The following is a 26,418-nucleotide window of genomic DNA, read 5'->3' as shown; positions in this document are numbered from 1 at the left end:
GTTTCAAATAGGCAGTTACAATAGACAGAGTTTCAAATAGGCAGTTAAAATAGAAAGAACTGATTTCGATTGTTTTCTTTTTGAAATATTTGTAGGTCTTCCCGTGTATATCGCAGTGGTTGGAGGAACAGCAGAACTACCGTGCGAATTCCCTCACCCTGCAGAAGACGATCGTGTTACTGTCGTATTTTGGTACAAAGACGAGAACGTAACCGCCGTATATACCGTCGATGCCAGGAAATCTCCACTGGAAGCAGCCCCCCACATTCCATTTGGTAGACTTCGAAACAGGGCTCGATTTGAGACGTTCGGTAAACCGCCTTTATTGAAAATCACATCAATCGTAGAGGATGATGGAGGGGTGTTTTTCTGCCGCGTGGATTATAGGTGGGCCAGGACTTATATCACCAGTTTTGTCCTGCGGATCATTGGTAAGTACAATTCCATATATGAATGAAAACGTTTTCACTCTATAAATGTCCAATAGACAATAACCGTACCTCTCTGTCTGTTATTTCAGAGTGGAGTATCCACACTTCAGTTATTGAATCAAATACTTTTAAAAAAACTTCATTCTTTATGTATCGTCTTTACAATTTAAGGTATTCAATCCTTAAGAAATTTTTAAACAGAAAACTTTCTTTCAAATTTCTTTTTGATTCCTTTTATTTCGTCTACTGATGTTTCTGTTAGCAATCTGTGAATGCATTAAAAGAATTCTGTATATGCGTAATTTTTAACAAAAGGAAATGAATCGATGCTTAATTAAACCATCATGAAGTTTATCCCTGATTCTTTTAAAGATTTTGTTTTTGCTCTCATTCTTTTCCTTTGACTGTTATTTCTATTCCGTTAATGTTTTGAAATTTGCGAGGGGGAAAAAAATAATAAGAAAACTTTCCTGCCAATGCTATTATCTAAAATGCGAAAAATTTCATTAGCAAGTGCAAGGTAATGGTTTCTAGCATTATCCAAGAAACAAGAACAGAATGAAAGATGCTTTTTGATTTGTTATTTAGCGAGAAAAGTTTTATATTAAATACAAAAAAAGAAATAAATATGCATTCTTGGAATTCTTTGTAAACCGAGGTTAACATGCAGTGATAGCTCCTATTTTAAATGGTGACTCTCAATTGTAATCACAATTTCTTTTCTGGAGTTAATAAAAGAAAAAAACTGTAATGCTTTATCGGAACAATGAGAACTATCTGCATGTTTTGAATGCGAGAACTCCAAAATAAAATCAATAGGTAATTTACTAAATATCACATCATTTTCTTTTACTTACAGCATATGGGAAGTGGTAGAAGGGCAACATTAGTACATTTTGAATCAAATTTGCCTTTATTTATCCTCACTGCGTATTTGGTTATTAAAAATAAAATACGACTTATGAGAGAGGCAAACATCTGTTATCGAATAGTGGCTAATAAATAGTTAATTAGTTAACCAAATCGATTTTAATTAATTAAAATTAACCTGATAGTTCAATTTCGGCGATTTTTCGCCACTTTAGCATATATGTATAATGTGTCTATCCGTCAGTCCGTCCGCATGTAACAACTCGACTTCCAGTGAATAGATTTTCATGAAAATTTATATTTCTGTCTATTAGAAAGGTTTGTTGAGCCGTCCCAAATTTCATTAAAATCGGAACCTAAGAAATTCGACAATTATTATTATTATTTTCATTATTATTATTTTCACATAGACTATCCATATATGCATATTGTAGCTGAAGCACTGGACATTGTTTGTTGCCATGTGCTGATTGGAGGAACGAATAGGCTAAATGGCGGATGCTCAGTTAAAGTTAATTAAATTTAGTTAAAGCACTGCGTACATTAACTAAATTGTTTTTCTTTTTATTTAAAAGTCTTCAAATCAACTGTCATATTATCTTCAACGTTATCAACGCTTATTATTATTCTTTCTTTCTGTATTTTTGCTTTTATTATGCTTTCAAGTTAGGAAAGGGAAAGAAGTCGCAGAGAGAGAGAGTCAATTTTGAAAATTAAGCCGGATTATAAACTTGTGAGCTGGCGCATTGTCATATTGAAGAAACCATTCATTTGGTTAAAAGTATTATCTTTCAGAATAAGTGTTTACCGAAATTTAAGCTTTCAGCATTAAGGCACTGGTTCATTCAGAGTTATCAATCTCCCTGAATGAACCAATTCTCTTATTCTTTGAATTTTTATTATTATTGGGCATCCACCACCATTATCATTTTTTCCTGAGCTTTTTAAACTTCTTAAACCAGCCAAAACTACTTTCATGTATAAAAGAAACCACTTTTTTTTTCTAGATATAAGACATGTCAGAACATGTCCATTCACGACATGATGGATGCTGCCCAATCGTAATTGTTTGCTAAAACCAAGCACAAAGGCTTTAAAGAATTGTGTTTTCTGAATTTGCATAAAATAATGAAATTCAAATATTCTACATCGTATTCCAAAACGACTCTCTTTTATTTAAATATTAAATTCATTTTAATTAACCGTTAAAGCGTACAAGATACGAAACTAAAAAAAAAATTTCTTTCTTACCTTGTTTTCTTAACTACAATAATCAATAAAATAAAAAAAACAGAAAAACCCTTGAAAAACATTCTTCCAATACAGTATAATATACTTTTATGATTCCATTAACGACCAACACGCACTTGCATAATTCAAGAGGCCAAGTAATTGCATTATTTTTAAATAAACCATCCAAATGCATAATTTAAATAACAATAGTGAGTTCGCTTCGTATTTTTATCGCTCTACTTAACGACATAGCAGATTTAAGAAAACATTAACACGAGGCTACAACATAGCCTCGGATAAGGACATTAATTAAGCAGAAAAGCTTTTAAAATGGAGAAAATTCAGTACACTTAGATATTCATCTCAAGTACTTATAGATACCATATTACGAGACTTTCCAACCGGATATAGCCTTGTAGCGACCTCTGGTGTAGTCTCTTGCAAACAATAAAGATATCCGTTTCAGAAAAATTATCCGTTAATCCAAAGAGATTTGTGTCTCCTTGGAGACATTATAATATTACCCAGAGATACCTGCGAAACTGAATAAAAGAGTGGATAATCTTTTTTTTTTTGTTTGTTTGTTTTCTTCTGTAGTTTTTGACTCTTTAAAATTTTATTTTTTTTCGTTTAGGATTTTCTAAAGAGAAATTAAAGATAAACTGGAAGAATTAAAAAAACGATATGGTTTTTAACAACATCTGCACCACATTAAGAGTGCAAACACGGTATGGACTCGTTGGAAAGAATCCAAATTGAGAATTGGGATGTTTCGCGGTCTGACGGACACAGAGCACGCGCGATGAAGCTTTTAATAGTTAGCAACACGCTATAAACTTAAGTTTTCAGTAATTGAGAGCTTAAGCTTCCTTCTCTCTCTCTCTCGGTTAAAGATGAATAAACAGAGGGAGTAGATTTTCTCTTTAGGAAATTGGTCGATGGCTGTTTTTAGCCATCTACGTTGACGCTGATTTCAGTGGTATTCACCTCTCCAGTGTATTTGTGGTATCGTCAAGGTCATTGTAAATTCAAAAGGAGTCTAATTATGACATCGATCGTTTCACTTTTAGAACAAACGAAAAGAAAGAATCATCCAGTGGTTAAAAAACCACTGGATGATTGATAGTGGCAGTACAAAAAGCGATTATTGGAATCCGAAAAAATTGAGCATAATGTGGTTAAGGTTCAAGGTGGGGAAAGGTGGATTACAGTGTAGTGAGACACCAATGCGCCTGTTTTAAACTGGCAGGACTTTAACTCAGAATTTCCTCCCCGTGGTACCAAGATGCATTCTAAACGCTACTGTTAAACACCTTAACTTATAGACAGATCAAAAAAGGGCCAAGAGCGTATGTTTACTGCTGACGCTGGCTACCCCGATAATGAATTCCCTCACACGACTACAAAGCTTACCAGAGGTATGCTCAAGAGATAACTGATATTACTCCATCAATCTCCCTAAAGTCCCGATCTTATTCCTTGAAAAAAGCGACCAAAATGTAAGTTTTTGAACACTTCTATACAAAGGAGGAAGAAATGCAACAATGATTTGTTAGTGTTAATGTACCGCACGTGGTACCAGTTCCAGTTGCCTTCATAAATACAGACATTTCCTGACTCTCGATGAATGACCATATAAACTAAAGGACACTAAGAAGACCGATACGTAAATACCATCAATCTTCATCGACTACTGCCAATCAGAAGTTTAGAAAGATCATAGATACTGATATTAGTAGAAGGGCGATGTGTAGGGAGCTGCATACCATTGGACTTTTCAGAAGAATTGTAGAAACTTGGGGAAGAAGGGGTTGTTTGTCTGGTTTGGGTATGAACCACTGTTTTGTTCCTTGAATGTCGTGCAGTGCATTCCACTCTTCCTACACGGTGGCTGCAGCAGTATGGAACAATCGTACTTTACTTCAGCATTACAATGCGCCATATCATACTACACAGCTTGTAGTAATTTGGTTTGAGCGTATTACTTTTGGCAACTTAGTATACTGGTATATTTTATTTCTCTTATCCCAAGGAAATGTCTTTCTTTTTTTTTAAGAATGACCAGCAAATTTATCTACACTGCCTTGCCAAAAAATGAAGGACGCCTGTTATTAAGAGAAAACAAAGACTGTTGTAACATTAAAGCTCACCAGCTTAAATGTCAAAGGTAACGTTGTTTAAATACAATTTTGCAAATTCAGACCGCTACATAAAGTTTTCTTTTTCGCTTTGAGAGTTTCACACACGTATATTCAGTTGATGGCTTCTTTGTTTATAACGAAGATTGTTTTGTTTTTTTTTTTTTCCTTTACAACTTTCTGAAAAGAAACTTTAAAAGTTAACCACTATCTGCCTGGCAAGTTGCGTGATCAGACTAACACAACCCCCGTTTGCTTAGGAGTTGTTAGATGTACGTGATACGTTTCTAAGATGTGTTTATATACATTTTTTTTCTCTGATTTCTTTTCCTTTTTTAGTTTCATTTCATGCAATTTGCTGCACAGAACTTAGAAGAGTAATAATTTATCATCCGAATTTGATTTAAAATAATGGGCTTGATATTTCTCATAGTAAGCAGTTGGACAATACGAAGGAACATCGTTTAGAGTTAAAACAAAAAATATAAAAAAATAAATGATGCTTTCCAAATATACACAAATTAATAAATTATGGGAAGGGCAGTTACCCGGTGTGGTTCCGTAAACGATAATCGATGGCCAACTTGAATACGTAAGATGCATTTAGCCCCATTATTCTCTTGCGCTTCTTTCGAAAATGAGAATTCCAGATGATTTTCTTATGCAAAGATGCCCCATTTAATAAAACATATTTAAAAACTTTAAATATTTCTATAAACTATGCCCATTCGATGCCCGTGTGATTAGTCAGTCCAAAATGGCTTGTGTATCTCAAATAGGAGCCCCATAAATGGCAGCAGATCCTTCTAATAGATAAATACACCACCCTTATCTGAGAGCAGACTCCTTTATCTACCTTCAGATGGGTAACGACACTTGCAGAGCATCGATTAAGCGCCAGCGTGTTGACTATTCCCTCGCATGCAAGTTGTCAACCTCCAACCAACTTTAAGTCATCGGTGATGAGACAAAAAAAAATGCCATACCGCAAAGCATCTTCCTGTCACCTTTTATATTTATTCCTCTCATTAAACTGCAAATAAAATCGCCAATTTCTTTCGAGAACAACAAATCGGATCTAACTTTTGCCATACTGCAAAGCATCCATCGAGAAATCTTTCATAATTTATCTAACGTTGTTGGAAACGTCTATCGACGTTTGACATATGGCAAAGCATCCTTCGTGGCTCGGTTTATATCTTTCGTGTTTCTGCTACTGTATTAACCACTGAATTTGGATTTATTCCGAGTTATTTTCTGCCTATTATCGGGGTTTATTTTGTAAGTTAAGCCGCCCTCGGTTGTCATGACAACCGCATGGATGTGCAAGGGTATTTTAGTAAGCTACTTAGAGAAGACGCTGTTATAATGAATGTAGTAAATTCGTTCCGGGTTATCAGTGAACCTTTTTCCCCCACCCCCTCCCTCCCTGTTCGTCCATCACTATTCATCCTTAAGGTAATTCGAATCCTTTTCACTGCGATGATTGAATAAACCAATGAAATGGACTAATGAGAATTATTCTAATGAATGCAAATGTAGTACAGTTATTTCTTTAAGTCAGAGTTTCAATAATTTGAAAAGAATCTGTTCTTTCCAATTGTTCCCAGTTCCACCCGATGGTCTGATTATTCTGGACGAAATGGGAAGGAAGTTATCAGAAGTAGCGGGCCCTTATAATGAGGGATCACAACTGCATCTTTCCTGCGAAGCTTCAGGAGGTATGACAAGTTCCACATATATTCTATTTGAAATATCTCCATTTTCTTGCAATAACTCTAACGAACTGAATCTGTGATTATGTTGTCTGCCATCTGATGGCAGCACAACAACAGTCGATTCAGTAAACGAGCCAGTACTGTTTTATTTATTTATTTTTTTAATTAATTAACTTATTTTTAAAGTATTTTGAACTGGTGGCTGATTAATCATTTTCTTCTTCTTCTAGGAACTCCACCCCCAGCCGTAACCTGGTGGAAAGGACCCACTTTACTAGATGACACTTATGAAATCATATCACCAAGGCTAGTTAGAAACGATGCAAACGTTGGAATTCTACAAAGAAGTGATATCATGGCCACCTTTACTTGCCAAGCCTCTAATAATAACATTACCCATCCAATATCTTCAGGAATTCAAATAGATTTAAACTGTGAGTGGAATGTTCTTCTACTCTTTCGATGGTGGAATTAGAGAGTTCGTAATGGTTATACAACCATTAACATCTGTTTTTATTGAGCAACTTAGATATCGAGAAAAGTGTAGGATAGCTCTTATAGGAATTCGACACTTTGGTCCTTCCATTTCGCTTTAATTTTTCTTTATTTTGGAGAAAGAAATCTCCAGTACGTTCCCCAAGGGAAACCACAGCGATGATATGATTTGGTTGGATGTTTTTGGCTACTTGTTTATCATTAAGTACTTTGGCATTTCAAATTACACTACAACTTTTTTAAACCCTTTTCGCAAGAGAGGAAAAAACAACTTCTTCCAGAGAAAAATGTATTCCAGTAGGGAAAAAGTAAATTTATCTTTCTTCTCCTACATAATTTGGTAACCTGAGCTGTTTACTTAGCTTATTATGCAAATAGAACTTCCTCTTTCGAACATTCGTTCTGCTTCTAATGAGCAACAAACATTGAGATTTAAAAGCATTCGCCGCTATTCTTTTATTCTTTTACAGAATAAGCATGCGATGCGAGATACTCTGTATCTTCTTCTCCGTTCTTTTTCTCGATATTTGTGCGTGTATAAAATATATACTGCCTGACCACTTTATTAGAAACATTGGCTAATAGCGCGTTGGAGCTAGCCGAATCAGTTCCCCAAGACAGTTGGGCAGGTTCAAAAAGTTAATCGAACATTTGTTTATCAAACTGTCCTCAATCCCTGTTGAGCACACCTGTTCAGTCCATTCTATAAATTCTCAATGGGACTTAGATCTAGAGATTGAACTAACCACGGCAGATGCTTTAAGTCTTCCTAGTGCTCTTCAAACTGCTCTTTGAAGTCCTCTTCAAATTGTATATTTTTATATAGATCGTTGAATATAGCTTAAACTGCCTTAATTATAATCCTGGTTAGGCAGGGCATTTGCTCATTCTTCATTATTAAGTTTGAGCAACTGGACTTCGTAGATTTTGATGTTTCCAAAATTCATGGAGTTTCTGGATGGAATTTTAGTGCTAATTCTGAAAAATCCAAACCATTTTTTTACCTAGCTAAAGTATAAATAATTATCTAATATTGTTAAATAACATAATTCACTTATTAAACGATATTTAAATTATTAATTTAATTATTATTAAAATCATTTTGTTAAATTATATTTTACATTTAACGTCTTTGTCGCGTGTACACAATTATTTTGTAAAAACAAAATTTAAACGTTTTAAATATTAAAATTATTTTTAATTTTTTTTAAATTTTAAAATTTATATTTTTACTTTTGGTTATTAAATTTCATAATTAACATACGGTCACAATTTGGGTTACAATTAAATATTGTTGTTGTACTTTATGCGTATATGTTTATTTAATAACTGCGATTGTATTGTGAGGGCCGGCTATTTTATTTCTGTCTAGTGAAACCCGTAGAAGTGACCATTTCATCTCCACAGCAACCACTTTCAGCAGGACGGCAGGTAGATGTCACGTGTCAAACATGGGGTTCTAGACCACCAGCCAAAATCACATGGTGGAAAGAAAATGTGCGGCTGTCCAACTCCACAGACAGTATAACTAGTGATGGAAGTATGACCCACAGTATATTGAGGTTATGGCCTTTAGAAAGCGATAATGGAAACTATCTCATATGTCGGGCTCACAACCCAAGGCTATCGGACGTCATCGTAGAACAACGATTAATGTTGAACATATCATGTGAGTGGATTATTGAATTTTTTTTAAGTGGTTGTTGAAGTCCCTTATATTTTAATAATTTTGTAATTTTATTGTTGATTGTTCTTACACAGATTATTTATCTGAGTATAGAAACACGGATGACTGAACATAATATGCATATTCTTCTAGCAGAAACAATATTACTCCAAAGTTAATATCTTTCACATGACCTCCATAAATTCAACAAATGCCAGTACATCCAATCACTACGATGGAAAATAAGAGGTGTGTTTGAAAAGTTGGTGGGTGGAGTATGAGGAGCCTCGTAATGTTACTTTTCCACATAATTCCACTCTTTGGAATCCTCTTTGGGATCAATGCACTGCGTTGATTCCAGCTGCGAAGAAAGTTTTCTCTTACGCTTCCAGTAATGCATCCACTGCAGCAATGACATCACTGTCGGTGGGAAAATAGATGACAGTCAGGTACTTTTTTAAATTAGAAAACAGGTGAAAGCTCAATGGTAATAGATCTGGTGAATATGGGGGATGGTCTATGATTTTCAAAGCCGCACTTGTGCAGTGCAGCCATGGTAATGACAGACTTGTGAGCAGGCGTCTTGTCCTGGTAGAATAAGACTCCTTTGCTGGGTTTCCATTGGCATTTGTGGCTGTCTGGCCTTTCTGAAGGTAATCCATTAGCAACACTCCATCAACGTCCCAAATAACCGATGCCATCACCATGCCAGCAGAAAGAATCGACTTGGGTTTCTTCGTAGGGGAGAAGAGCTCTGTTTCCACTCTTCGGACTCCTCCTTTATCTCCAGCTGAAAGTGATGGACCACGTTTCGTCCATGGTCACAAAGCTTTCAAGGAAATTTGCTGGATCTGCTTTTATTGTGGACCGATAAAACTCCAATAAAATAATGCAGGTCCTATAACTGGTTTCTGGTGCAGTCCTCTCAAATCTTAAGCAATAAGGTCCTTCAATGATGCGAACATAGAGCGTTGTTAGCTAATATGAAAACTATTTTTAATTGTGCTTAGGTATTAATACATTTAGCCTTGTAAGCTAAAGGCCATTGTGCGGCTGAGAGATACACCAACTGGGGATTACAATTTATCAAGGAAATTATGCTAATTATTACCACGCATAGGAAAGAATTAAATGCCAGCGCTAGGTTTGTAATTTCTGCAAAGCCAGCGAATAACGAACCTTTTATTGGATAGATTTAATAAGCACAAATGATTGTCCGGTTACCATGGAAACGGAAAGACCCGTGCGTGTGTATGTGATCCCACATCGCCCGTGCTCCGAAATCACACTTATGAATGCCTCTAGAATGGTTATCGGAGGGTGGATTTTGAAAACGGAAAGAGGATACACGCGTAAAGTTCATCTAGAGACCACCAAGATAACTGGTAGTTAGTTAGCTCCTAATGCGCAGTCGCGACCTTCGCAATTGCTATCACAAGCTGGATACAAATGAGATCTTTTCCAGTGAATGATCCATGACTTCTTTTTTTGTTTTTTAAACCCCATATTTGCATTGTTTGGAGAGAGAGCGAGACTCCACTACATTACTCCAAACCTCATCTCACCTTAATGCCAAATTCAAATGCGCTGTCGACATTTCGAAGTTATTTTCTATTTATTTCTGTTCCATAATTTGCTGTCCTCTGTGTGCCTGGAGAAGATCCTTTACCATCCTGATAGCGAAGCAGAGGCAACGCCGGATAGATTTCGTTCCGAAATGAATTTTGAAGTCAAGACACAAAACCGCAGTAAGGCTCTTTGTTTATATTGGAACTGTTATTGATTATCGCGTGCCTGCACCCGAGGGATGGAAAGCCAAATAAACATCAATCGGATATCTCTCGCTACAATACTAACGATAAATCTTCTCGGAATCTAGTATGCATAACACGGAACAGCTTTGAGCCATTTTCTTTCTCGCTATAACAGTTTCTCTCTCTCTCTTTCTCTCTCCGCTCTTTCCTTGTCTTTTATTTTTCACTCTGTCAGATGAAGTTAGAATAATTCTGCCACCTAATGGCACACTCCACATACCACTTGGCCCTTTTCCAAGAAACGTTAGCGTTCACCTCAAAACCGCTCTCTCGGTGTCCAAATGGATTGTAACATAGCAATTAAATCGGATTACAAATTAGAGTTTTTTTTGGTTTTTTTTTTTTTTACAACGTTACTTTTGCTGTCAAATGATTTCAAAATGTCCGCATTATGCTCTGACCAAAACACATCGGCGAAATGAAAACTGTAATTAGTTAGCTTAATGAATGGCGAATCATTTAAGAATAATGGTTTCACCCTCAAAGACTTTCGATTTATGAATAAAATATAATCCAGATTCAATTATGGAACCATTCTGACAGCGAGTGCGGATTAAATACAATTTGAGAGGAAATTAAGCGCTGTATTTTTTCTTCATTGTTTAAAGAATAAAAAAAAAACATTTATTTGGTTCAAAGATGAGTTTAAATTTAATAAAATAAATGAACACTTATTTCTGCTTTAAAATAAATCTGAATTTCCTCAGAAATGAAAATAAAAACATACGTTTCGTGGCATGATTTTCTGCCACTTCATCAGTGTCTTTTTACTGTTCTACGTTCACATACTGCTCACAAACACAGTTTTTTTATGCATTTCCTTCTTCCTGTGAAATAAATACAGATTTCTTCTAATTAGAAGCCCTCAGGAGATTCTTCCGTCCTGGTGGGAAGTATTTCTCAACTCCATTCTTGAGAACCGAACCCAGGCCTTAGAAAGAAACTGTGGTGTTTAGTGTACAGCTCCATTTAAACAAAATGCACAACAAAATGAATGCACGTAGATGTTAATATATTTTAAAATTTTAAACAAAACTCAGACTCCATTAAAGCTTTTAGTAAACTTCATTTCCGGTTTTTTCGGAAGTGAATACCGGAAATAAAATCGCATGCTTCCTTTAAAAGTAAACAATGGGTTTCTTTATGATAAAAAACAGTCGTTTTGTCTAGGACTGAGCCAATAATTTGACCCTTTATTTTTCGATATCCACAGCGACTATTTATTAATGAGAAAGAAAGAAAGCGCAATTACTAATGCGAGAGGTGTTGACAGTTCAGCGTCATTGTACACCCGGTTTATAGAGTGGAGACTACAACTGGCGGATATTCTATTTCCTCCCAAACTTAAGGCTTTGTTATCGTGACAAGAGAAGAAGGATGTAAGCAGTTTAGAGAGATGTATTGTATCTCTGTGCAAATCCATTCTTTGTCCAAAGAGGAGTCCACAAAAGAATTTCATAGAATGCCAGTTGCGCCTAAAGATCTGTCACCAAATAGATCTGTTATCAGGAAAAACCTGTTTGCTGAGCTGGTTTATTTTTTCCTCAAGGAGTTCCTGGAAATAATTTAAGAGCGCTGTTTAATCTCACGCTTCGTTGGTCTTCACACTCCAATGTCCTGATTGTTTTATCTGGGTCGCTTAACACTCATTACACACGTTTCGCCTTTCTCTACTTAATGTTGAATTATCTTTCGTTTTCTTAATGTGCTACCTTTCCGTTTCTTGAGTCACCCACCACCTTAGAAAATCGCTATCTATAGTGGTGCCATCTCTTGTGTAGTTATGTAAGTAGTTGGGCCACTCTTCCAGTGACAAAGACAAATAAGATCATCATTGGAATGAGTGATTCTTTAGCAATAAGAAACTGCATTTCATTTCGTCAACATCATTAATTCCATCATCGTTAAATATTGCATTTGGTTCTTACTGGCTCAATAAAGTAAAACTTTTTCTTTGTTGCAGACATTCCCCGGGTATCGTTGTCCATGAAGACATACACCAAGTCGGACACAGTCATAGAAAAGAGTGACGTCACTTTCGAATGCAAGATCAATGCCAATCCGTGGGTGACCAAGGTGGACTGGGTGTTTGAAGGAAAGCCTCTGAGCACTAACGCCAGCATAGGGGTAACAGTAAACAATTTAACAGTCCTCATTAAGAAAGTGGGGGCACGTCACATTGGAAGGTATCGCTGTCTGGCCTCAAACAAAGAAGGAATGGGAAAGAGTGACGAAATCTTGCTCAAATTCAAACGTGAGTTCTTATTTTATTTATTCTCTCTCTCTCTCTCTCTCTCTCTCTCTCTCTCTCTCTCTCTCTCTCTCTCTCTCTCTCTCTATTTTCCCTTTCTCCGTTGGCCATCTCTTTCCCTCTCTCTGTTGTCTCTTTCTGTTTTCCTCTCTTCCTGTTATCTCCTATTTCCCCTTTCTCTGTCCTTTCTCTCTTCCTTTATTCTCCCTTTCTCTCTTCCTTTATTCTCCCTTTCTCCATTGTATTTTTCTTTATTTCTCTGTTATCTTTTTCTTTCTTTCTCTGTTGTCTCTTTCCGTTTTACTCTCTTCCTTTTATCTCATATTTCCCCTTTCTCTGTTCTCTCTCTCTTCCTTTATTCTTCCTTTCTCTGTTGTCTTTTTCTTCTTCCTCTTTTTGTTCTCTCTCTCACACAGATTGCTGTCTCCTTTTGCTGTCCCTCTCTGTTATCTTTCTATATATGTTGTCTATCTGCATTGTCTCTGTATTTTCATCTCTGTTGTCTTTCAATATATGTTGCCTCTCTTCTGTTGTATTCTCCTTTGTCTATTTTAATATTTCTCCGCGTTGTGCATTCCGTCTGTGTTGTCTCTCTCTTCTCTTCCTTCCCCATCTCTGCTGTCTATTTCTCTCTCATTTTCCAAACACTGTCTTCTTTTTCCCTGTCTCCTCTCCCTGTTGTCTTTCTCCCTTCTCCACCCTCTGCTCTCTCTCTCTCTCTCTCTCTCTCTTTCTGTCCCCTACATTGTCTTTCTATTTTCTCCACTCTGTTGTCTCTCTTTCCCTCTCTCTCTCTTGTTTGTCGTTCCCCCTCTTTATTTCTCTCTTTCTCTCTCTCCATCTCTGTTGCTTTTCCCTCTTTTCTCCACTCATTTGCCTCTCTCTCTCTCTCTCTCTCTCTCTCTCTCTCTCTCTGTTGTCTTTCCCTCTTTTCTCCACTATGTTTTCTTTCCCTCTTTTCTACCCTGTTGTCTCTCTCTTTTCTACCCTGTTGTCTCTCTCTTTTCTACTACCTGCTGTATTTCTTGCTCTTTCCCACTATCTGTTTTATTTCCCTCTCTTTCCCACCATCTGTTGTATTTCTCTCTCTTTTCCTCTCTGTTTTCCCCACTCTATTATCGCTCTCTCTCATTTCCTCTGTTTTTCCCCACTCTATTGTCACTCTGTTTTCCTCTCTGTCTTCCCCCATTCTATTTTCGCTCTTTCTCCATCTGCATTGCATATTTCCCATCTTTCCCTTTCCCTGCTGCTTCTCTCCTTTCCTCCTCTGTTGTCTCCCCTCTTTCCTTTACTCTGTTTTTGCTCCTCTTTTCCCATCTCTGTTGAATTTCCCCTGTCTTCTTTTTCACTTCTTCCCTATCTGCAGTCTCTCTCCTTCCTCCTCACAGTTGTCTTTCTCTCCTATCCGCATTCCCGTTGTGTATTTTCCCCTCTTTCCCTTTCTCTGTTGTGCCCCTCTCTTTTCCTCCTCTATCTTTCTCCCCTTTCTTGTCTCGTTCTGTTATCCCTCTGACTATTAATCTTATCTCTTTCGCTCGCTGATTTCCTTCCCCATCCCCCCTTTCTCATTCTGTTCGCTCCACCTCCCTTTCACTCCATCCCTACTCGTACGTCTTTCACTTCAAATTATCTCTGCCTCTTTCACTCCATTATATTGAATGAACTTTCTTAATATATTCTATAGTTAGCTGGGAGTTCTCACAGTTTAACTGCTCAATAATTCAATGAGTGACTTCCTTAAACTTCCTTCAGTGTCTTCGTAATTCCCAAGCATTTCTCTCTCTCTCTCTCTCTCTCTCTCTCTCTCTCTCTCTCTCTCTCTCTCTCTCTCTCTCTCTCTCTCTCTCTCATCGTGTTCTCCAACCAGTTCTCGAAAACTGGATCATCGCTTCTTTCAGATCACTTCATTAATCCAAATCATTGACGTCATTCTTTGACGTTCAACTACCTGTGTTCGAGTGGTTTCGCTTAGAGCCTCCAATAGGCTTCATGATTGATTTAACATGTGCTGGAGCGTGAGGAAATAGCAGTGCAAAGCAGAGATACATTTATCTCTTCTAAGTAATCCTCAGTGTATTTCAGTCTGTATACTTACTTCAGTTTAGAGGATTACAAATTGAAAGCCTGCAGAGTACATGTCGTCATAGATCGAGCGTTACTGCTTTTGCATTAACCATATGCTCTATTCAGGGGAACCATCAACTGGAAATTCTCCCTTCCATAAATAATCAAGACGTCATTTTATTTATTTTTTTATTGAACAGTCGATTAAAACCAGAGTTTAAATTAACACAAATGGAATGATTTATAAACGTCTTTATTTAATTCGGAAGTGACGTATTTTTCTTACTCAGAAAGTGAATGAATAGATTTTGATCAGAAAACGAGTGTTTTGTTCTCTTTCGAAAAATGAAATCCCCTTTAAACGGAGAACATTTCCTTTAAAAATAAAACAAAATGGAAAAATCCCCTTTAAAAGGAAAAACAGAAACACACCGCGCAATTAAAAAAGTATCCTGGTGCCTCGTGACCTAACGTGCCTCGATGCAGTTTTCAAACAATTATAATCAACTTCTGAACAAAACTAATTCATTAATTAATATCCCAACGAAGCAATTTTAGAAAAAAAAAAAATAATAATAATAATACTAGATATAAATTCTGTTATAAATGAATAAAAGTATCTTTTCCCATAATACAACTCGGCGGAAGTTAACTAAATAGTAATTCCCACCATAATTTTATCCTTGAGTATTGATCATATAATGTTGATTATCATGTGAACTCATATTTGAAAAACTTCAGATGAGCGGATATGGCAAAAGCCTCTTCACATTATGTACAAATTTTTTTGGTTTTTAGGAGCATTAGCAACTAAGGCCATATTGCGGATGTACAAAAGCAGTTAATGGGGGGAAACCCTAGGGGACGCAACAACAACGCTCGAATCCCCTGTAAAAATTCAGAGAAAGCAGATATATCACCTTTATAAGTCCCATTTCAAACAAGCTATTGTGCTGCCATCTAGTGGAGAGAATTATACCTATTGTAATAGCCGACTTTGAAACAGATGCTGCCATCTGTTGAGAAGAAAAATAATTATTATTGTAGTTGATATTTGAAAATGTGCATTGTTATTATGATAATATAGATAGCGTGCATATAAAGACAACAGTGAGATATAAAAAGCTAATAATATATTTAAAATTAATATATTGATATTAATATTTAAAGATAAAAAGAAATAAAGGGTTATTCTGTTTGTTTTTCTTTCTTTTGTTTCTTTTTCAAGATGCCCCCGTCTGTAGCCATGGTCAAAAGGTTGTTTATGGTGTTGCTATGGGCAACGTTGTTAAAATCAACTGCGCAGTTGATGCTGAGCCAGCAGATGTCACCTTTCAGTGGAGTTTTAGTAACTCTGCAGAACAGCGTTACAACCTCACTTTCTTCGGACATGGACTGCACAGTGTCGCCACCTACAAGCCAAAATCCGAACGAGATTACGGAACGCTGTATTGTTGGGCTTCGAACAGTGTTGGAGAACAACAGACCCCGTGTATCTTCACAGTCATCCCTTCAGGTATGTTATTACATCTAATTGCTGAATCTATTTTTAAAGAAATATATTATATTTTAGACACCATCAATTCGAATCCACGTGACTCTACAAAAACAAGGTTTTTGTAGAGTCACGTGTATTGTCATAGGTTAAATCTCAATCTTGTAAAATCTTGTGGCCATTGCTGAATTTAAAAAATATACCTTTTCTAATCCTTTAAGATGAAGACTAGAAAATATTCCCATTCCCCCTCCTGCATTTAAAATGGTTCGATCCAATAGACATATAGTTTTATATGTGTCCATTGTTGCATAGAATGTACCATTTTTGAGTTATATGGAGATTGGAAATTATGATGAGCTTCTTTTTTAATGGGGAAAAATGTCGTTAGTATTCCTGAGAAATCTTAAAGATTTTTAGAGAAATCAACTGCTTATACATTCTCTTTTGTAGGTCCTCCCGATCCTGTTACTAGATGTCGAATAACCAACACTACAGGCGAATCTCTTCAGGTTGCCTGCAAGAAAGGATATGACGGTGGTTTGTCTCAATATTTTACTCTTGAGGTACATCAGTCCAGTACCAAGCAATTATTTGCCAACGTCAGCAACAAAGAAAAACCGGTATTCTCAGTATATGGCCTCCCTTCACATACGACTTTCACCTTATTAGTGTATGCAGAAAATCCAATGGGAAGGAGCAGGGTTACAGTATTAACAGGAGAAACAGTCGATACAGGCGAGGATCCAGGTAACTGTATGGATTGTTTATTGTCAAAGTTTATTATCAGTTTACTATATATATAAATCATGATTGATTACTATTTTCTTATTATATTAATCACAGCAAAACGTGAAATATGTATTATCTTTCAATTATTATAAAAACCCATGAGGAAATAAGTAAAGTACATTACAAAAATGTTGACCGCATACTGCGATCTGTTACCAATATAATTTCTCCTAAATATCGACCATTTTCAATTTTGCAGTATTTATCCACTTTATAAATATAAATCTTGCTAAAAGTGAACAGATTCATTACTACTGGAAAAAAACAACCTGCTAAGTCCAGGAAAGGACCAAAGCCTATGCTGACTGCCATACTTAGTGTCAGGAGTATCGCGAGATAGCATGCTTCTTAAAGTTCCCTCTTTCTAGATCAACCAGAGCCTTTTGTCCAATTTCAGCCTTCTTCAGCTTTCTTCTACGCCTTGCGCCATGAAAGAGTCGATAATGTGGATTTTCTTTTGTTATCAAAGGCGTGCGGGCTGCAATGCATTCGTGAAAATTCATGACATGGATGACCTCTCTACGTGCTCCTTTACCCCAAATGGAAACACTTTGGCTAAAGAAACTAAATGTGAAACCATCGTACGTTATGCAAATATAAGTTGCACATGATATGAGAAAGTTCAGATAAATAATGTACGCTTTCTTGGGGCTTCTTGGTCGCTCCAGTCATCAGGAAGACGGGGGATTCTTTCTTTCCTAAAAAGAGAAAACTTCGACTGGAGTGGGGTCGCCAACTAGATGACTAGACTGTAGAACAATGGAAGAGGATCATGTGGTCTGACGAGTCCAGCTTTACACGCTTTTGTACCTATATTACCCTATATTAGGGTAAAAATATGAGTGAAACTCATGTAGCCATTGATCCAGACTGTATTGTGTCCACTATCAAGCGGCTGAAGATGATATCATGGTGCAGTATGTTTTGTTGGTATGCAATAGGTCCGCTCATACCCTTAAAAGATCGTGTTATTACCAGCAATGAATATCTTCCTGTTGTATCGCACTTCATTTTTACCCGAATTGCGCTGGACTCTTTCAAGACGACAACGCAACTATCCACCATGCAAATATTATATCTGGATAGTCTGGAGAATACTTTTAACATCTACCCTGGCCGCCTTAGTCTCCAGATCTGAATCCAGTTGAGAATGGCTGAGATACGTTGGAAAGAGCAGTTCGGCTTCTTAGTTTTCTACCGACCACAATACGGCAGCCGACAAATATCCTGATGGAAGAATGGTGAAATCTGGAGATAGACTCCCTGAGACAACGAGTGGAATCCATACTACGATGTGCATTGGAGCAATTCAGGAAAATGTTTGCCCTACTAGTTATTGAATAATGGTTTCTAATTTTTTGGCCAGTGAGTGTATAAGAATGCATTGGGATAGGCAGCGAATCATCGAATGAATATAGTGAGGCGAAGAGTTGAAGATCAGGAATGAGCTGTGTGATTGAATTGAATTAGAATGTTTCTGTAGAACTCAGTTCTTTGGAAAATCGTGAAAGATCATTGCCAAGTTATTGGATCATCTATTTGGATTGAATGTGTGAAGCCCTCTCGGTAGCACAGTGGTTATAATCATAGTCCTTCCAGACCAAGTGAAAAAGGCTTCTAAAATATCGTTGAATACAGTCAACTTTTAAAAATTGCAAAGTTTCACAGTTCTGGGAATGAGTCCATTGCAGATGATATCAAGATTGAGAGAGTGATTAACGAACAATGCAAATCAGCGGACCTCCAACAAGACTTGAATAAGTTGAGGGATAGCCAAAAAAAGTGGCAGCTTTTCTGACCATCCCTGGAGTCATCTCTTTTCTATTTGCTGTTCAAATAAACAGATAATCTTATGGATCACTTACACGAATAGCCTTCTTACAGCGTCACGTACTTTTCTAGATGAGTAAATGCTCTAGTACCTCCTTACCCTTACAGAAGAAGATCGCTATTCCACTTTCTGGATCGTGTTGGAATTATGCAATTCTGTGCACATCCGGATATCTGGAGATGGACATCTAACTTATCTTCATGAAACCTTGTAAGACAACATTATCAACTCAATTCAGAGAGCTAGACTACCTTTTGTAAGGGCAGAGTAAATACTGAATATCAGACATTATTTCTGTAATAAATTCCACGATTGAAGTTGAGTTTCTGACTCTTTCTTAAGTTTGTACTTATAAAGTTATTAATGATCAAGTCTTAACTGTAAAACAGCTAATGAATAAAATTTATTTGCAGACTGCATTAGAGAGATGCCGTCTTACTGTATGAAAACCATTGTGGTGGTTGTTAGTGGGAGTGTTGCGGGGCTCGTGTTCCTAGTTGGCGTATTTGAAGCCGTAACAAGGGTACTAAAGAAAAGAGGCATACTATTAGGTAAGTTATGAGGTTATATATTGTAGTTTAGTTTTGTTTTCTGTGCGGTTTTAAGCGTATCAGCAACTTAGCATGGTTTTCACTCCCGGAAACTCGGATTTTTCGTCCACCAAACAAAATAAACCATAGAACGCAAGCAATTTATAGACATACGCGGAACAATACGGCCTTAGTTGCTGATGTTCCTAAAATCCTATTAAAAACAATGGATAAAAAACCATGCCACCTTCTTCTGAGACCGACTAACTCGGCCACCACATTTTGAAAAAACATAAAATAAAATAAAAATAAAAGCCAATGGAAATAATACAAAATCTAATGTTAATAGCGCTATCTATTATCACATATGAAAATTATTTCACGCTTTCAATTTTTTTAAAATTAAAATAAACTAATATTTTGAATTTTTGAACGATTATGTTATTGCAAAACTATCAAATGGCACTGAAAAGTGCTTCGTTAAGAAACCCGGGATAAAATTAAATGAAAACTAAAACACTCCAATTAACATAGTAGAAACGAGTGTCGGATGCATGATGGGTTTCAAATTGCCGACTTGGGAAAAAAGAAAAAAAGACCCACTTTGCTGTCGCATTGGAAGAAGGCGCTAACAAGCTCGTTCAAGAAAGAGGGAGGGGGGAAAGGAACTTACCACTAGAGCTTCTACGATCATGTGACATATCTTTCAGGTACAATTTCCAATTTAACTTGACAACAGGTTTCCTTAACTTTGCAACTGCACTCTCTGACATCACATCCTTCTTGTTAAAAGCAAATAAAGCGCACCAGTTCGTGTTTCTTGGAAAATTCGGTGCTCTCGTCATGTCACAAGTGCTTCACTGCTTTAATTAAACGAACGTTTTCCCAAGTCAAAGATGGGGATGGTGGAGGGAAAACGAGAAGTAAAAACCACTAGCTAGAGAGAGAGAGAGAGTCGTAAATTTTAATGAGGAGAATGTCTACAGAGCATCCACAACTGTAAGATCTCTTTAAAAGGAGATTTATGTAGACAGTTATTTAGGGAAAGGATGACATGGCTTAAAGGCAAAAGCGAAGTGAGATTTTTTTTTTAAAGCTCATTTACCTTCAATTTGGAACATATAAGAATTTTTATTATGAATGTTAAGAATTGTGACTCGCGCTTCACATTATATATAGTTTTTTTATGTATTTATGTATCTAGCGAATCAAAATATGCCGCAATTTGTCTTTATTCTTAAATCCCGGGAGTTAACAATATAATCCTTACGCATGCGCACATATATCTCTCGTTTGGTTAGCTTCTATTTATTTTAGGAAATGGCTGCTCTGATGAAGATTTATTTTCTTCATAATTGTGGCCAAAAAAACAATCTATTTCAGCCAGGTGGATTTTTATTGTTTTATTTTCAAAACATCGCATCTTTTTAAATTAAAAAACAAATAGAATTTATTTTTATTGTTTTATTTTCAAAACATCGCATCTTTTTTAATTAAAAAAACAATAAGAATTTATTTTTATTGTTTTATTTTCAAAACATCGCATCTTTTTAAATTAAAAAACAAATAGAATTTATTTTTATTGTTTTATTTTCAAAACATCGCATCTTTTTAAATTAAAAAAACAATAAGAATTTATTTTTATTGTTTTATTTTCAAAACATCGCATCTTTTTAAATTAAAAAACAAATAAATTTATTTTTTATTGTTTTATTTTCAAAACATCGCATCTTTTTAAATTAAAAAAACAATAAGAATTTATTTTTATTGTTTTATTTTCAAAACATCTCATCTTTTTAAATTAAAAAACAATAAGAATTTATTTTTATTGTTTTATTTTCAAAACATCGCATCTTTTTAAATTAAAAAACAATAAGAATTTATTTTTATTGTTTAATTTTCAAAATATCGCGTTGTTTTAAATTTAAAAAAAAACAATAAGAATAATAATCTTATTGTAGTTTTATTACTCGCATTTCGCTTTGGGTACGCGCCAAAACTATTAACTTTTATTTCTTTTAACGTCCACCAGATGGCGACACTTGCCAAAGCGTCCTCGGACAAAGACGATTAATTTCATTTAACCAGTCTTCGGTTACCTTAATTCATCTTAACTCCCCTATCACTTATGTAGCTTCATTAATCAACTAAGATTTATTCCTTAAATCTAACACTAATGACAGCACTAGTATTATAGTTAATCAATATGAGCCAATTAATTTTATTTGACAGTTTCCCTTTAGTTAAAATTATCCCCGAGGCTATCATCAGTGACGAAAACTAATTAGAAGTATTGTTTCGGGAAAAGGACACTAGATGGAAGCACTATAGATGTGGATAGATTGATGCATGAAGTTATGATAATTGGACACTAGAACATCTTAGAAGAGGAAAAACGAGAGTTCTGGAAGCAGAAGGGGAAAGAGAAGATTCTTTTAGGATTAAGAGCGAATAATAATTAAGAATTAGAGGAAACAGAGATCGTATTATATGAAGATCTCGGAAATCAGATGGAACAAGATTGTTAATTATGTTTTAATTAAGAATCTTGTTCCAACGCTTTTAAACAATCATTGCGCGAGATACAGTGACACACACATCACACTTATGATATAATGTGTCTTGCGTGGAATTTAGGAACCCTGATTTGAAGTTTAGGGGTTTCTAAATTCCGATAAAAAGACTAGAAAACAAAAAAAACTAGAATTTCTCTGAAAAACCGTTTCATAAACCAGTTAAGAGTTCGGAAATACCGAATTAAGAAAGGTTAGACTCATATATTTACCAATCTAAATATTCGTTACATTAAAACCACTTTAATTATCATAAAAAACCCAACGCTAGCGCTTTAGACCGCGAACCAATTTTACCTAAAGTATCCATTCATTTTCCTTATTTCTTTAAGGAAATGAGCTAATTAATAACTTAATCTGAGAACTAATTAACGAAATAAAAAATAATTACGTACTCGCGAGGGAGATAAAGCATCTAATTAGAGACTAAAAAACTTTTCTTTTGTTCTGTTTGTTTCATTCGGCTAATAGGATGCTCATTGTACTCTGTACTAATTGAAATTAACTGGCGTGAGATAAGTGGAGAAAATATATACTGCTAAGCAAAAAATATGGAGTCAGTTTTTCCTAAATAGTTGATTGGCGATGGTCCTATAGTTTTTTTTCCAAAATATAACGAAGGAGTTTAATAATATTAGTTGTTTGATTACAAATGGAACGTCACATTTATGTGATGTCATTTCCATTGTGATGTTACAGCATCTAAATAAGTTGACTGTATAAACATGTGCTTCTATTTTTAATAAATTATTTTACATTCTTTTCAGGATTAGGAAAGCAAAATAAAGAGGAAACGTAAGTATATTTTTTTCGATTTTTAATACGTTTGACGGCTTAAATTAATCCTTTACGCTTAATTCCATCTTCATTTTCAGATGCAGCTTAAAGAGAAACTCCAATATCATTGGACGTTTATGCTCCACAACTTTTGACTCTTCTCAAAATTTCAGACTCAAGTGATACATATTTGATCTTAAACATCTTTTTTTCTTAATGCCTTAAGATTGCTGTTACAGCCATCTCTTATATTACGTCATTTCCATAAAGTCACTGTAGATGTTTGAACGTTTGCCCCATCGTTGTACAAGAAAACCAGTTAGTGTGCATTTTCAGGTAACTGCTCTTTGAACCATCTCGATTCTGTCTGTTTTTCACATCAGCAGAATCCATTTGACGGTGGCTATAATTTTATGGAGAAATATCTGAACTGTAGGGGAGGATGCGTGAGCAACTTAGATCTGTTGGATCCAACAACCACCAAATAATAGTCCAACGATTTCACATCCATCGACCACCAACGATTTCACATCCATTTAAAAGATTGGGTTTAGACGATTTCGCAGCCTATCACATCAGCTCTGTGACATTCCAGAAGTACTGGAATGTTTTATCTACACAATCACGTACTCAAATTGTGCAGCGCAATCCTAAGCACAGCATCTCCAAGGGCTTTCCGAAGAACACGCATCTCTACCATTAAACAGCCATCAAACGAACAAAGGTAATTTTCCACACTTGTATTTCCATCAAAAACAGAAGTAATCCAATGGCAGTATTGTTTATCAAATGGGTGGGAAGAAACATTAGGTCCTGCGCACATCTGGTGTGCGTAGATATTTTATAAGCTCTATATTACAGCTAGATAATTAACTGGCACTTTCATTCTCTTTTCTGCTAGCCTTCTTTTTTAATGAAGATTAAGAGATGATTGAATTTCTTGCGTCAAGAAATATTAATTATGGACCATCTGCGGGTTCTCTCAGTGGAGGAAGTTCTACTGAATAATAGTTTTCCCAAGGGATCACTAACTCCAGATGCTTTTATTTATCCATTTTTTCGTGTGTGCCAATTTAGGACCTCCCTTCTCCCACTGAGAAGGCTGTTTACCTCTCGTTGAGAAAGAGAGAAAGAAAATGATAGCGAAAACTTCCTTCTTACTTATCTTTCAGATAGTTTTCCAAGGGAGAAAAGATATTGTAATCATATGGGGAAAGATCTGGACTGTAGGGAGATATTCACACATCTTCTCTACGATAAATATATAGAGTAAAATTAAAAAAGAATTTATCTGATATAGAAAAAAATATGGCTCACAATTAACAAAAGTTGTCTTTATTTTCATAAATAACAGTTAATGTTCTGCCAAAAATGTAGTTCAGCTAGAGTAGCAGATAAAAATAACTACCAATAAATACACAACGTATTGCAAACCGAGTTTCTGTACAATAGTGTTGGCAAAGGCAAGAGAAATCAAATATGAGATCCCTTTTATCTACCTCGACAGTTTCATCCCTAGTATTATGTATCCCGGATTGTAAATCCCCTACAAAACCACCTCAGAAACATAGTTGAAGGACGATATGATTTCAAAAACATCAAATAGTGCTCAGAAAAGCAGTTAATGGCATCTTGAATCCCAGACAAATCTCTGGCTTATTTTCCTTCACAGAACCATGAAAATGCGCACCTTTATCAACAGTAAACCGTGCACGCGTCTCAGGTATTGGGTGAGAAGAACAGGCAGAGACAGACTCTAGAAGTCTCTCCAGGACAATTGAAATGATTTTAAGAGTTTCTGTAATCGAGATTATCCAGAAATTTGTTGCGGGCCTTAGTTAAAAAGGAAGAATTAGATAAATTATACATAAGAGGGGATGGATAGGTGACGAGGAAGTGTTTCTTAGTTGCTGATTCTAATGCTTCTTTATCTAATAGAATCTTTCTAAGAAAATTTAAACGGCTCCTGGAACTCAAAAAGACAGGGCTACAAATAGAAGATTTAGCGACCTTCAGGTCAAAAACGTAAAGTAATTTACCACTCACTTTGTATGATACACATTTTGCCAATCTATTGCCAATAGAGCCCTGCTACTCACAATATTTTATAACTTCAGCTGAACGATACTTATTATTTTGTTTCTTATTTCAGGTCAACTCAAGGTAATTGTTCCAAAGAAGAATTCGAGGAGTTCAACAAACTAGATGGAAGACATCTGTCTTCCCCTCAGCCAGAAATCTATTACTGCAACAGGAAAGAAGAAAAAGACTTTACAAGGTTTGAGAACTACCCGTGCTATCCTGGGGAGTGATAGACTCCCCTAAATCTTCTCCGACAGAACTTTCTAGAAATCACCTCTCCGAAGTGCACTGTTGTAAATATTGTTGCTGTCACCAAGATCCCATTTTATCCGAATGTTATGAACAGTTGATTCTCCAAAGAGAACATGTTATTGTTATTCAACGTTGTACTTTGAGACACAAATAGCTCCATTGTTATTTGCGAGATTCTTTCAACAATTTCATTTGGCCAACCACAATATCTGCCAACCGAAAGAAACCATGCTCAAACGTCCTCATCCCTTTCGATGTGTTGTTTTTAGAAATGCTGTTTCCGGTTTATTTCTTAAAGCTCGAACTTATTTCTATCCAGGATGAATTCGTTTTCTTAAATTTCAGTTTCTTAATCATCTTTCTTTTCAGTTTATTAATTATTCACCCGTATTTCTTCATACTGATTTCATTCTTAAAAATGCATGAAGAAAATAATTGAATGAGAGAAATTTAAATAAACAAAAATTAATAAATTTTGAATTTCGAGAGAAGGATATATCATTAATGAAATCAATGTTTTTCTTTTATTTCATTATTCTATCTTACCACTCATTCGCACGATTACTCTCTTCCATCGATTGGTTTTTGGTGATTTCTTGTGAAAAATTAAATGCAGAGAAAGCTTAATCCTTTAAAAACTTTTTGAAATTGTTATATTAAAGTTCTTTATGATTTTCATCCTTTAAAAGTTTTTTATATAAATTTTACCTTTTATGATTTTACCCTTTATAGTTTTTATGAGTTTCATCCTTTAAAAATCTTTTCGAAATTGTTATTATACGATTTATATAAAAGTTCTTTAGAAATTTAGAAATTTAAAATCATTTAAAAAATTCTTTTAAATTATTAAAATTTTATTATTTTGCTATCATTCTTAAATTCTATTGTATATATGGTTTTACTTTAATATTAAATTTCTCAGTATAAGTAATTATTTAATAATAATTTTAAAATTAATATTTAACACCTATTTGAAACGTGATGCCACAAAATATTGTAAAATTGTAATCGTAAACTGTGACTATTGCTACCGTCCTGTAGAGTAATTTATAAAACTAATTATTTTATTAAAACATTATTATTTAATTAAATAATTTATTTTAAATGCAATTATTATTTTTTATTTCATTTGAAAGCCCATTACGTTTTACCGATAAGAGGATAATCCGATTCATATCCACTGCCAAATAATCTAAGGTCTGAATCGATCAGAAATTTTTTAATCGTACCCTAACAAGATTTGAGCATAAGATTTCTAACTCTAGCAGACGTTCTGCTATTAATCGTTTGCTGACTAATGGTAGAACAGACGATCGATGCAACAATGAGTTAAATAGCGGGTTCTCAGTAGGGCAGACCAGCATAAAAGCCTGGATTGTAGTTATAATCAACAGAACAGCAGGAGT

At 35.4% G+C, this 26,418-nt stretch overlaps 1 protein-coding gene across 1 annotated transcript in view; it reads left to right on the top strand.

The window, feature by feature from the left end:
- Positions 1-25,316, top strand: part of LOC150079547 (nephrin-like) — a 33,041-nt gene extending 7,725 nt beyond the window's left edge. Inside the window, exons 3-12 of the mRNA XM_090382494.1 lie at positions 96-431; positions 6,283-6,393; positions 6,621-6,824; positions 8,258-8,554; positions 12,329-12,619; positions 15,909-16,196; positions 16,629-16,925; positions 19,212-19,349; positions 22,669-22,696; positions 24,831-25,316. Of these exons, the coding sequence (XP_090238620.1) occupies positions 96-431; positions 6,283-6,393; positions 6,621-6,824; positions 8,258-8,554; positions 12,329-12,619; positions 15,909-16,196; positions 16,629-16,925; positions 19,212-19,349; positions 22,669-22,696; positions 24,831-24,990 (2,150 nt within the window). The 3' untranslated portion in view covers positions 24,991-25,316. The remainder of the gene's footprint in view (positions 1-95; positions 432-6,282; positions 6,394-6,620; positions 6,825-8,257; positions 8,555-12,328; positions 12,620-15,908; positions 16,197-16,628; positions 16,926-19,211; positions 19,350-22,668; positions 22,697-24,830) is intronic.
- Positions 25,317-26,418: the final 1,102 nt, after the last annotated feature.

The sequence above is a fragment of the Mastigoproctus giganteus genome, chromosome 10, assembly GCF_048544385.1.
Source record: "Mastigoproctus giganteus isolate SK-2022 chromosome 10, ASM4854438v1, whole genome shotgun sequence".
NCBI classification, from domain to species: Eukaryota; Metazoa; Arthropoda; class Arachnida; order Uropygi; family Thelyphonidae; genus Mastigoproctus; species Mastigoproctus giganteus.
This window is presented reverse-complemented; position numbering and strand designations above follow the sequence as displayed.